Source organism: Scomber scombrus, chromosome 15 (assembly GCF_963691925.1).
Source record: "Scomber scombrus chromosome 15, fScoSco1.1, whole genome shotgun sequence".
Lineage (NCBI taxonomy): Eukaryota > Metazoa > Chordata > Actinopteri > Scombriformes > Scombridae > Scomber > Scomber scombrus.
The window spans coordinates 1637746-1652060 of record NC_084984.1 but is presented as its reverse complement, the minus strand read 5'-3'; the positions used below and the strand labels follow the sequence as shown (position 1 = coordinate 1652060).

General features: G+C 40.1%; 1 protein-coding gene across 1 annotated transcript in view; it reads right to left on the bottom strand.

Moving 5' to 3' along the window:
• The window catches only part of gfra2b (GDNF family receptor alpha 2b), a 111898-nt gene that overhangs the window by 53335 nt on the left and 44248 nt on the right, over positions 1-14315 (bottom strand). The window contains exon 3 of the mRNA XM_062435147.1: positions 6773-6850. Coding sequence (XP_062291131.1) covers positions 6773-6850 — 78 coding nt within the window. The remainder of the gene's footprint in view (positions 1-6772; positions 6851-14315) is intronic.

Here is a 14315-nt window from a genome sequence, read left to right as displayed (position 1 = left end):
AAGCATGTGAGAAGTTAAACTCTTTAATGTTGCTTTAAATTACAGGTGATATCTTCCAGCTCACCTGTCTGTCTGTCTGTAAGTTCTCATAGCTGAAAGAAGTCTGTAAACTACTTTCTGAACTCCCTTTGTCATGCACACACACACACACACACACACACACACACACACACACACACACACACACACACACACACACACACACACACACACACAGAGCTCCATATTCACAAACAGCCGGTCACGCCGAGCCTTTCCCTCCAATCAATTTGAGACACTCTTGTCTGAAACATACTTTAATGTTCCACTGCTCTTTCTTCTGCCACTGCTATTTAACACACTTCTATATTATCCTCTTATCTCTCCCTCCCTCCATCTGCCCCCCCCCCAATCCCCCCTCCCTCCCACCATCACCACCACCTCACCCCCCCAACCCCATCTTTCTTGTTTGCTCTTTATCTCCTTTGAGCATTCGGAGGCTCTCAGAGTGTGGATCCTCACATCATGCTTTCAGATTCCAGTAGACAGGTGATTTAAGACACACACACACACACACACACACACACACACACACACACACACACACACACACACACACACACACACACACACACACACACACACACACACACTTGGCTGCTGCATGAATCCTGCACATGTATGCATAATCAATGTGTGTATGTGTGGAGATGGCAGTCATGTTTTCCAGCAGTGTTACAGGTCGGATATTGGAAATAATTGAAACGTTGCTTATGTGTCTGTGTCTGTCTGTGTGTGTGTGTGTGTGAGACAGGGAGGGAGGGGGGTCGGGGGGGGGGGGGGGGGGGCAGGAAAGTAAAAGAAAGTGCTTTTTGAAGTTGCATTGGTTGCAGCTCTCCTGCTTTGACCATGTTTGTACTTGTGTTAATCTGAGAGAGCAGAACCCAATTTACAGAGCTGCGAGTCTATTTCACAGCTGTTTGACCACACACACACACACACACACACACACACACACACACAGAAAGAGAAAGTGTGTAAATGACGATGTATTGCTCGGGGCTTCTGACATTTAAACACTCCTCAGAAAACGTGTGACTCACAGAGAGAGAGTGTGTTGTGCAGCAGGTCTAATGTAGGATGACCAATCACCAGACTGCTGATGGAGAAAGTCAAGACGACTGAAATGTAAAACATGTTGCGGTTCAAACCGTGTATCATTTCACTATTTTGTTTCCCTTTATAAATACTTATTTTTGGGTTGATATTTCTGTATGTTTGTGTGAATATAAGTTTTATGGTAGAATAAAGCTGAACAAGGCAAATATACTAACATCTATATCTGAGAGTTTAAACACTAAGTGACATTATAGTGCCAGAAAAAAAATTGTAAAAATTGGATTAAATCAACTGCATTGCACAGAGAACATCAAAAGATATCACTGTTCATGTCTTCCTGATGACTATTAACTGGGTATGTCCGATATTATCGGCCCTACGATATTATCGGCCAATATTTACTAAAAAATGTAATATCGGGAAGTATCGGTATCGGGTTTTTATAACCGATGTTTGTTCTGTAGGCTTCAGCATTTCCGAGCCTGCATGAACGCAGCATGGGACGTTTACCGGCGCGCACTTGATGACGTATAACAACAACAACACGCTAGACTCGTGGGTCGCTAACCGTAGCTAACCGTGGCTAACCATAGCTAACCGTGGCTAACCGTGGCTAACAAGTTCATAGCGTCCACACGAACACACAAACAGAAGGTTTACCTCCTCGTTGTCATTTTCTCTGTTATGCTTTCGGCGAGTCGCCTCTGTGACGCCACCATCAGAGTCCGGTGGGTCCTATCTGGGTCTTATCTGGGTCCTATCTGGGTCTTATCTGGGTCCTATCTGGGTCCTACTCTGCAGAGTCCGCTGGGTCCTATCTGGGTCCTATCTGGGTCCTATCTGGGTCCTACTCTGCTATGGAGCCGCAGCTGAGAGGACCGAGTGAGAGGACGTTCCTGTAAAGGTCCCGCCTCCAGAAACGGGGCTTATGTCTGTGGTTTGGAACTATTTCCAAGTGTGTCCTACGGATAGTAAATTTGTAATTTGCAATGACTGCAAAGCAGCATAATAAATATGGCAGTGCTATATTGGCACTTTATTCCATAACTTAAATTGAAGTTGTTCTCTTGTTTTGCACAGACAGTGTTTACATGTGGAAAGCCATGTTGCATTTATGTTTGCATCCAGTGGGGCATCACAATAAGATTAGGCATAATGTGTTAATTCAACAGTAGGAGATATGTTATGTTGTTACCAGTAACAGTTTTGGTGTAAAAAGCCTGCAAATATCGGTATCGGAAATTAAGAGTTGGGGAATATCGGAATATCGGCAGAAAAGTCAATATCGAGCATCCCTACTATTAACCCTTTACATACTTCTCATATTCTCTCCTCACAGTTTGTTCTCCTCATAAAAAGTGTCTCTACCAAATGTTGAAGCACAGATGTGTTTAGAAAGCATCAATAGTCGATCTGGCTGATCAATAAATGGGGGCGGCTGTGGCTCAGGAGGTAGAGCGGGTCGTCCATCAATCAGGGTTCGATTCCCGGCTCCTCCAGTCCACATGTCCATGTGTCCTTGGGCAAGACACTTAACCCCAAATTGCTCCCGTTGCTATGCCGACAGTATATGAATGGCTAGTTTCCCTCTGATGAGCAGGTTGGCACCCTGCGTGGTAGCTGCTGCCATCAGTGTATGAATGTGTGTGAATGGGTGAATGAGATGTAGTGTAAAAGTGCTTTGAGTGGTCTTAATGACTAGAAAAGTGCTTTATAAGTACAGTCCATTTAACATTTACTATTTAAATGTGTAATTAAACCTTGATTAATGTTTCAGAGAGCAGAGAGAGTGTATTTTTTAGCTTTTACACCACTAAACATCTCCTATCACACAATATCATGTCCTATTTTACCTCAGACATTAAAATATAACATAGCAATAATGATGGAAATGTTTCTTACTGGTAGTTTTGAGTCTCTTTAGTCTCTCCATCACTAGTTACTATGGAGGAAGGAAGGAAGGAAGGAGGGAAGGAAAGAAGGAAGGAAAGAAGGAAGGATGAAAGGGGGATGAACGAAGGAAGGGAGTAAAGAGAGAGGAAGGAAAGAAGGAGACAAGGAGGGAGGAAGGAAGGAAGGGAGGAAAGAAGGAACAGCCATAACAGACAGGGTCAATTTGACCCGGGAGGACGACAAGAAGGTTAAATGGGTCAAATTTGTCCCGAACAGAATGTAAAGGGTTAAAAAGCTGAAGGATAGATTTCTGTTTTAAGACGGGGTTTTTGAGGATAAGGATTTAATATTAAAGAAGCAAATCGTTCCACAGTTTACGGCTGACTGTGGGAAACTTCTGATCACCTCTGGATTTTAACTGGGAGCGTCGAATGAAGAGCAGCGGTGGGTGTTAATGAGGTGATAAAGAGACGATAATGAAGGCAGGAGTACGTGCAAAAAAAAAAAGAAAAAAAAAGAAGAAGAAGGTGATGTTCATTTACAAGAATACTCATAAAACAGGTGGAAATGAACTGCAGGAAATTCAACCAAAAAGACTTGAAAGTTGAAGTAAAAGAAATAAAGTAATGAAATGTGCAGCCTGACAGAGAACTGCCTCATCACAGCCGACCAGCAGCCGACCTTTCACCTCTTCAGCATCACCATCTGCTCAGGTTACTGCCAGGTGAGCTGGACTGATACCAACCTTTCAAAAAGAGAAGTTTACTGCTCACAATCACAGAACGTCTACAGTCGCACATGAACCAAATTATAATGAGAAAAACAACACGAAAGGTCATGATGTCAGTCACACATAGAGGACTGTGGAAAAGGTTTTAGGCCTCTTAGATGATTCTTTGCTATAATGTGATGCCATCAGGGAGGCGTCTGATTGGTTCATTCTGCAGTGTGACAACGAGCCCAAACATTAGGGCTGAGTAACTGTACTAGATACCTTTATGGCTGTCTGGTATAATCAGTATTTCTAAGCCTAAAAACTAGTGACCCATTCTGAAACTATTGGACACAAGGAACACTAATATATGTGCCATTTTCCTTTTGAGTATAATATCAGCAGCTGCTGTTAGAAATTCGGTATTTAGAAAAATAAAAAATAATCACTTTTTACTTTTAAACTTAAACCATAAACTTAATTTCACATCTAATAACTTTATAACTTTTCTCCGTGTATCTCAATGACAGTCGAGTCTCTCCGCATGTCCGAATGCACGGATTTGATTGGTTGATTAGCCTCAAGTGAGAAGACTGGCCTTGCACATTGGTCTGTGAGTTTCCGAGGGCCGCTCCACTTTTACCGCAATAGCTGGAGAAGCGGCGCCCATTAAAATAGAAACGCTCAGACAAAATTTAACAAACCTCAATCCTCAATATATTTTGCGGTCCCCCTATTAGTGACCTCTGACCTAAAGTGTGTCTACACTACACGCCTGTTACACCAGATAAAAGCAAGTGCACTAAATGTGTAATAGGTATCTAATGAAGGACTCAGTCTGTATCAGTATCACTTTAAGGCTACTTGGATTGGTGCTGGTATCGTTATTTCTTAAACGAAACGATTCCCATCCGTACCAAACATACAAGCTGACTCAGCAGTGATTGGACGATAGCATCATCTACCTGCTGCAGAGAGCTCATTCTTGTCTGGATTGAACCGGCTGCTCTGTGAGAATCACATTCTCTGATTTCTCTGGTGGATTCGGCCTCATCCAGACACTGATACCGAGGGAGAAGCTGCTGGAAGCGATGACGGGCTGGATTACCCGAAACCTGACAGGCTGCAGTCTGCTGGACGCTGGTTCAGGAGCTGCACAGCAGACTGTAATATCTGTCGTATCATGTCATTTGTAGAAGTTCTCTGATGCCTCTGCAGTGTTCGGGTGTAAATCTGATACAGAGCAACGGCAGATGATTTTATTTGAGTGGTCTGGAAGAAATGATCTGCTTCTGAACGTGAGAGAGCGTAGCTACTAAGCCCCTGTGCATTCTGGGAGAGGATGTTGGTGTGGTTGGATGTGTTATTAGAGCTGATTGGGTGCCACCACTTATCATTCATCAGCTGATTTCCCCTAGTGGTCACTCGCGGTATTGCAGCTAACGTATTGTGGCCCAAACAGCATTTTACCCCATAGACCTCCAACTGTGGACAGGATCAATTATGACTCTTTATGTTGTGAATGTTTGATCAATGGAGGTTTTATATTATATTTTTCTTCAAACCCAAAAAAGAGATTTAAAAATCTGTGACATCATCACACTGTAAAGTCTGTGGGCCGAGCGGGAACCTTGAAACTTTTTTTAGTTTGTGCATCAGTCAAGCAATTCTTATTGGACTGAATGGGCGATATTCAGCTCATATAATACATTCCTATATAGGTGTAAGGGTTAGGGGTAAGGGCGGATTGGGACTGAACCTATGATCACTACAAGCCAGTTAAGAAGGTTCTCTCCAGTTATTGGTCAGATATCTTAGGGTGGACACCATTTTTGGTCCAGTATCCATGCAGCTTTTTTTCCCAGCAATAAATACCCCAAATAAATTAGAAGTAGCTTTTTTATTTTTTTATTTACTTCATTTTATTTGTTTATTTATGTATTCATTTATTTGTATTTACTTCAAGTTATTTATTTATTTTATTTGCTTAATATTATTTATCTATTTATTACAATGTATTCATTTAAGTCATTTATTAATTGTATTTACTTCATTTTATTTATTTATTTATTTTCTCTCTCGTTTTTGCTGTTTTTGTAGTTGCTGGCTTTTCATTTGTTTACTTTTTTCTTCCTTCTCTTCTCTTACATCTTTTTTGCTCCTTGCTCTGTTGTATTGTTGTTCTTCATGTTACCTAACTCATACACCTGATGTATTTGCAATTATTTTATAAAAGAAGATTTTACTAAATACAAGAAAAACTCAATAATAAAAATAAAAGGGGGAAATTAGCCCTAAAAACACCCAGTCTGTTAACACACAAATGGTGGAGTGGTCCTTTTATGGGCTGATTGTACTGTTCCAATATATGTGTTCAAAGCTAAAAAATCAGCCAATCAGCCGATAGCGTGCGTCTGGACACTGTGTCAGTCAGCCTGTAATATATAAGGGAAAAAAAGGTTATCTCTCTCTGCCCTTTAAATAATGAGAAATGTGTTCTGGCACATGAGAAATTTGGAAGGAAAATAGGTTTTTCATGAAAGGGTCGCTTCAGTTGCACACACACTCTCTCTCTCTCTCCTCTCTCCCTCTCTCAACACACACACACTCACACACACACACACACACACACACACACACACACACACACACACACACACACAGAGCTGTAATTACAAAGACACACATTCATTCACGCATTCACAGATGGAGCGAGCAGCAGCAGCAGCGATGGCAGCGAGGAAGAGAGCTGTTCAGTTCATCTTAATCAGCGGGGAAACTGCCCCCCCCCTCCCCTCCACACACACACACACACACACACACACACACACACACACACACACACACACACACACTCCCCCCCATCCCCCAACCATTCCCAGAAACTATCAGTCACTGCTGCTGCAACCTTGATAAGTGTGTGTCGGTCTGTTCAATCTGCACCGAGGAAAAAAAACTCCTTCACAGAGATGAGAGGTATACAACACACACACACACACACACACACACACACACACACACACACACACACACACACACACACACACACACACACTTGAGCATCGGTACCTGAGATGATGGAGGCATGTCTGAATTCCTCTGAGAAATGGATCGGCTCGTACGGAGACGTCTCGTAAAACTCTTCCCCTGAAAAACATAAGAGAGAAAAGAAAAAGTGTTCAGACAGTGTGCACACATACACACACACACACACATACACACACACACACACATACACACACACATACACATACACACACACATGCACACGCACACACACGCACACACAGCAGCAGCTTTGACTGCCCTGCCAGGTAAACACACACCTGACCATCTGCTTCTACCTGGAAACTACCTTCAAAGTCAAACTGCCTGTGTTGCTGTGCAAATTAAAAAAGAAGTAAATTACAGCAGCATGAATTTAATTTTATAATATTTATGTTAGCAAACACCCACTCTCTAATTGTTAATAAAGGGCATCTAAGTACATTTAAATGCAGTGTTAAGGCTCAATGAGAAGGAGGCAGGTGTGATAATAAGATATATTCATTTCACTGAATTTGTGCAGAGCTGCCACAAACTGTACTTTATGACTTGTGTTAAACTCTTCTTATACATTGAAGTGAAAGAAGTGAAAAAAAGAGAGAAAGACAGAACAGAAGGACAGGAGGCATCAGCTATTCTTATATACGGAGGCTTTAATTACATTGTAAAGTATCCACGAAACTCGTCGGTCTATTAATAAACCTTCTTCTATACTTTAAGTGTTGCTGCAACTTTGACTTCCTGCACACTTTTTTCTCTTCTTCATGCGTCTTAGAAGAAGGGGAAGTTGTGCCAGAAACCTCCACCATGTTTTAAACGAAGCACTTTGAATTGTCTTGTTGTTTAAATGTGCTATACCCACATCCTCAATCCAGAATACCAACTGTTACCATCTGGCAAACGTTACAGAATCCCCATATGCAAGTTTAACAGATTTAAATATTAATGTATCCCTACCTCCATTAGAATAATAAATAAAACTCTGTAAACAGTGTGAGGTGCATTACTGTCTGCTATGAGTGGTGTAATCCCCTTTGCTGTTATCTTGTACGGAAATTTGTGGGAATGTGCAATATGTGTACTTACCGTATTTATTTATTGAGGCAACAGGTAGCATTGCATCATTTATTGTTGTGCAAATGTGCAACTTTACTTTTACTTTCTTTGTTCTTTTGAACTATGGCGGCAGCTGTCTCAGCACTCAGAGTCCAAGACACATTTCCCTTCAGGGACAATTTTCAAGATGGCGCTGCTCAGATCCGAAACTATTGGCCTCCGAGCAGCAGTCCACAAACCAATGGGTGACTTCACGGATGTTACGTCCATTTCTTATATACAGTCTATGCTACAGACACATCTTATATGTATCTTACAAATAAAGACTGAAAACTCTCCTCTAAGAACATTCGTAGCGTCCTTTCTTTAACCCGGAAGAGGAATTCATTCTGACACAAAATAAACACACAAACATCACATTTCTCTTTTCATACTTTCCTATTTTAAGGATCAGAAAAGTCATGTGATGTGACAGTGTGTTGTGTACTGTAGCGTTGTGTCACCATCTGACAGTCTGACAGATTTCATCATCTGAAGACAGCGATCCTCCACGCTGAGCCGACGCCTGCGTTACTCCCCCGTTCTCATCGTTTCTCTCTTTTTTCTGAGCTCCACCGGTTAAAAAGTTTCAGTTCGACTGCCAGAAAGCGTCGTGTACTCTGTTTCTGTGATGCATCGAGAATGTGAAACAAAAGCCGTCTAGTGTCGAGACTGTAAATCAACAGCGAGCGTAATTAAATGAGCTCATTCTGTTCTCATCATACATCACTTAATATGAGTTGTGTATTGTTGTGTATCTCCGCTGCTGCAGAGCTCGTATTGATTTGTGTCTTACAGTTTGAGGTACTTGTACTTTACTGTACTACAGTTTGAGGTACTTGTACTTTACTGTAGTACAATTTGAGGTACTTGTACTTTACTGTACTACAGTTTGAGGTACTTGTACTTTACTGTAGTACAATTTGAGGTACTTGTACTTTACTGTAGTGCAGTTTGAGGTACTTGTACTTTACTGTAGTGCAGTTTGAGGTACTTGTACTTTATTGTAGTACAGTTTGAGGTACTTGTACTTTACTGTATTACAGTTTGAGGTACTTGTACTTTACTGTAGTACAGTTTGAGGTACTTGTACTTTACTGTAGTACAGTTAGAGGTACTTGTACTTTACTGTAGTACAGTTTGAGGTACTTGTAATTTACTGTAGTACAGTTTAAGGTACTTGTACTTTACTGTAGTACAGTTTGAGGTACTTGTACTTTACTGTAGTACAGTTTGAGGTACGTACCTCAGACTGTACTACAGTAAAGTACAAGTACCTTAAACTGTACTACAGTAAATTACAAGTACCTCAAACTGTACTACAGTAAAGTACCTTATTTTTTATCTACATTTGTTCTTTAGAGTATTATTTGGTGTGATTCTTACAAGTTTGATAAATACAGTATCTTACAGAATCCTATAGAGTTTTTCTCCATCATACACACTATAACTGAGTCCATTAACTAAACATCCCAAACCATGACGCCATCTACCAAAAACACATCTACCAAAAACACATCTACCAAAAACACATCTACCAAAAACACAGACCTATTGCCGAAAAACTTTAAACACTATTTGCCTGTTTTCACTCATGTGCTCGTTTAGAAAGCGCTGCCACTCAGTGTCATTAACTCATCACAGCTGGAAGCCAATTAACACACAATCCTCCAGGTGGAAACACTTTGTTCACACATCAATCAGAACCTCAGGATAGATAGATAGATAACAAAGGTATCATCATGGGTCGGTTCACAATAGATCCACAAAGATCTTTCACTGGTTTATATATAAATACATAACATTCATTATATTGTATTTTACATTCTTTATCAGTTGTTTTCATGTAATTTCAGGTTATTTTACTACAGTGGAGGAATTAAATCATATTTATTATATTTAACCATATCTTCAGTATATAATTATATATTTGGCTGAATTATGGATGTGTGCTGAATTATTTATAATTATTAAATTATTACATGTATCTATAATGTATTGATCATGTAAAGAGGTTGTTCTGTGGGAGAACCATTAATATAATTATTAAAATCACTATTTACTGTAGTGTTGAATGGATCTCATCAGTGTTTGATGGCTGTTTTCTAGTCTGTGAGTATTTGATGTCTGAAGGAAAAGTTTAATTTAGATGATTTTTAGTAGTTTGGTTTCGACAAGTTCGGAAGCTCGAAGTTTGTGAAAATGATTGTGCAGGAAAACATCACAACATTAGAGTTTTGGGGGAAATGAAGCGTAATTCAAAGGAATGGGTCTCAGCAATTTGGGAAAAAAACGAATTAAAGGATAATTCTGCCAATTTTCTATATTTTTCTTCATGTTTGGATCCAAACCAACAAAGAACTGATATACTAACAAGTACTGTGAGTGTGTCACAGTCTGATATATTTTATGCCTCTGTTGTTGTCCAAAAACTATTAAAAACACTTCAGAATGATCAATCACACTTCGATAAAGGAACAAACTCTTCATAAGAAAGAGTCACCCAGTGCAGCACAGTTATTTGGACAGATTAGCGTCATATTGTGGATCTAAAGGGCTACTTTACTTTCTCGCCTAAAAATGTTAGAAATGTTGATAAAGTGGTATATTTACAGATTTAGAGCTAAAATGATTTCAGCTCGGGTAGGGACGAAATGCATTGTGGGTTATTGTGTAGTTTACTGCAGTGTAAACGGTCTGCTTACTATCTGGTCGTTTAGTGTGTAGTATAGAAGTATGTAGTATAGAAGTATGTAGTATAGAAGTCTGTAGTATGTAGTGTGCAGTTTCAAACACAGCCCTAGTTTTCTCTACCTGAAGAATTGTGTTAATTGGCTTCCAGCTGTGATGAGTTAATGATACTGAACGGCAGCGCTGTCTAAATGACATCATGCTAGATGGCGTCATGGTTCAGTTGTAGCGTGGAAGTAAAAGAGAAAGAAACTGTAAAAGCACACATGTAGTATCAGCAGTAAAAAGTAGAACACTGAGGGTGGTGATGATGATGATGATGATGATGATGGGCAGTGACACACAGACAGTCGCCTGCTGACTCTGCACATGATCACACTGTGCAGCAGGCTCACTGTTAAAGACTGTTATAGAAGAAGAGTCGAGGTTTCTGGCACAACTCTACCCACTTTCAAGCTGCACAGAGAGGTGAAAAAAGTCTAAAAAATTAAAGTCAAATCCCCAGAAACACTTGTAGTATACATGAGCAGCAGCATAGACATATATACTAACCCTAACCCATGTATATATGTCTATGAGCAGCAGCATAGACATATATACTAACCCTAACCCATGTATATGTCTATGAGTGGCACCATAGACATATATACTAACCCTAACCCATGTATATGTCTATGAGCAGCACTACCTCAGACTCTGCCTCCACCATTAATACGGCATCTTCGTATGATTACCTAAAACTATTTTGAAATCTAACGCATAGTTTCAGTGTTAAAACTGATCAAATAATTGCTGTCTGTGGTTCTATATGAGCTGTGGCAATAATTTTGAAAAATAATAGCTCGCAGCAACATATTAAAAAAAAAAAGAACTGTGAATTTAGTTCAAAATGTTGAATTATGAACTATGAACTGAACTTTGAACTAGTTCATGTAGAAAGTGAACTTTCCCAACACTGGAAATATGGGATCACTATTTGGCAAGAAACTGCTCACTGTTACCCTTCTTTTTGTTTGTTTTTAACCGAGTTATAGCAGCTTATTAATGATTTTGAAAGGATTCCCAACCTAATTAACAAGCCAATTATTGACCATTCACAAAGCCTTTATAAGAGAAGACTTATTATAAAGTGGAAGCCTTTTTTATTCAATACTACACTGCTTTACTTTACCTTGCTGATTGTTATTGGATCACGGTTCCACACAGACAGCATCATATATTCATATAACAGTTTAACGTTGAGTTGCTGCAGCGAGGAGACAAACGGGAAGTAGAAGCGGCTAAATGTCACTCGAGGACAAACAGGAGGAGACAGCAGGGAGCTTATCATGAACTTCACGCTTCTTTCTTACTGCAGCGGCGTTAACATTAAACAAGCAGTGCTTCTCTCTCTCTCTCTCTCTCTCTCTCTCTCTCTCTCTCTCTCTCTCTCTCTCCATCCTTCCCTCCCTCCCTACCTCCGCCCACTGACTCACAAACCAACAGCAAACTGACATCTGCACAGCTCTGATTTTAATTACAGGTTAATGTTTGAACAAAGGAGTGGTCATATAGAGAGAGGATGATAGACTGAAGCATTTGCTTATTCATAAAGTGTATTTTATAATCGTGTAAACTCAATGTTCTTTATGTTAAATAGACTCTGTGGACACGATGATGAGTAAAGGCCCATTTATGCTCAACGTACGTATGAAAATGTTACCGTCACTGCTCACATACTTCCATGCGTCCTTTACGTTGGCATGGATGTTAACCAATACGTCCACCAGGGGGCAGCACAGAGTCAAACGTTTATGACAACAACAAACTCAAAAACAAACATGGCGACTGTGGAGGAGATATTGATAATGCTCCTCTTGCATAAAAGACACAAAACGATATGTTTAAAGTTTCTAACCAACTTGCACAACCTTTCCTCAAAAAGTTCCGCCCTTGTTATTTCTTCTTCGTGTCTCACTAGAGCTACGTATCGGGTAGTGACAGCAACACTGCCCCCTCATGGTTTCCGGTGGTACTGCTCCGTTTTGCCCATATCCGTAGGCTTTATGGAACGTGCAGAAAAACGGACGAAATGAACGCGGAGCACGGACAGAAGGCTCCGTCCGGATCCGGATCCATATTTAACGTTGAGCATAAATGGGCCTTAACACTCCATGTAAAATATAAACTTAAAAATTGTAATGAGCACAAAGCAAAACATGTAACATTAGAAGAGAATAAATGCATTTAAATTGCTCTCTCTCTCTCTCTCTCTCTCTCTCTCTCTCTCTCTCTCTCTCTCTCTCTCTCTCTCTCTCTCTCTCTCTCTCTGTGTGATGGGCTGTAGGTGAGCTGGGTTCATTTATTTATTACTTATTATGGTTTATTTAATAGGGACATATACAGTATACATAGACAGGCTAGAACTACTGTCTGATGCTAATATAATAGTGTTTATAGTTAATGCTAATTTACAACACCTCTCCCTATAGGAGGGCTTTTGTGAAAGCAAGAAATGCAAATAAGGAAAAGGAAGTAAACAAAGTACATCAACACAATAAATACAATATAGCACAGAATAAAAAAACAAGGTCAAAGATGGTAGAAATGATGGGTAAAAGATGTGAGGACATTTTTTGTTGTTGTTGAATTAACCAGGATTTGGTGAAGTGTGCAGCAAATTTCAAGTGTTCAGGCTGAGAGTTTCAGGGTTTCGATCCTTTCACAGAAAAATATGTCCGAGCAAAGGATGTTTTACAGAATGAGACTTCTAGTTTCCACTTGAAGCTGCTCTAGTGGATCTGCTGCAGCTCTGGAGTCTCTTCATGTATTTGCGCAAAGCCTGAGGAGCAAGGTCGGAAATGAGAGGACATTTACATAAGAGTTTTCAAAACTTAAAATGTCTTATTTACTTAAAATGTGACAATGAAGGCACAGTCAATTGTCAAACAGTTTCTTATCATCTTCAAACAGTTGAGGTTTGCTTTAATTGGTCTACAAATTGAATGATTGTGTCTGGGTCTACAGTTTGTTCCAGGAAGTTGATCGGGTCCTGCTTCCATGCTTATGGTTTTTAAGGCCAGATACATTCAGCTCCAGTAGACTCTTCTCAACCTACTTCCAACCAACCAACCAAACCATCCAAACCAACCAACCAACCAAACCATCCAAACCAAACAACCAACCAAACCATCCAAACCAAACAACCAACCAACCATCCAAACCAAAAAACCAACCAACCAACCAACCAACCAACCAAACCAACCAACCAACCAAACCGTCCTACTAAACAACAAGCCATCCAAACCAAACAACCAACCAACCATCCAAACCAACCAACCAACTGACCAACCAACCGACCAAACAACCAACCAACCAACCCAAAACCATCCTGCCAGTTGCATCTTTCATTGTAAAATGTTGTAGGAATTTTTGCTCAGCCCAAGCGGTCGGGGTGGGCAGCACTTTGATTAGTAGTGAGGTTGAGTGAGTGTTTTGTCTCTTTGTGTTGATGCTGCTTAGCTTTAGTTCTTATTGTGTTGTTAACCAACCCTGTAGCTAACGTCTGTAGAAAGACTGTTACCAACCAACTTACTAGGGGAAAGAGAAGCGACATAAAACCAGATGTTATGGGTTGAAGTTTATCAGCAGGTAGATAGATAAATAAAAATAATAATACACAACCCAGAAGGACAAGTACCAAAAGAAAAGGGTTGAAATAAAACAAATATAACCAAAAGAGGACCCCTAACACTGGAGCCAGCAGATTTAAAACTTCAGATAAAGAAATACAAGCTTTAGT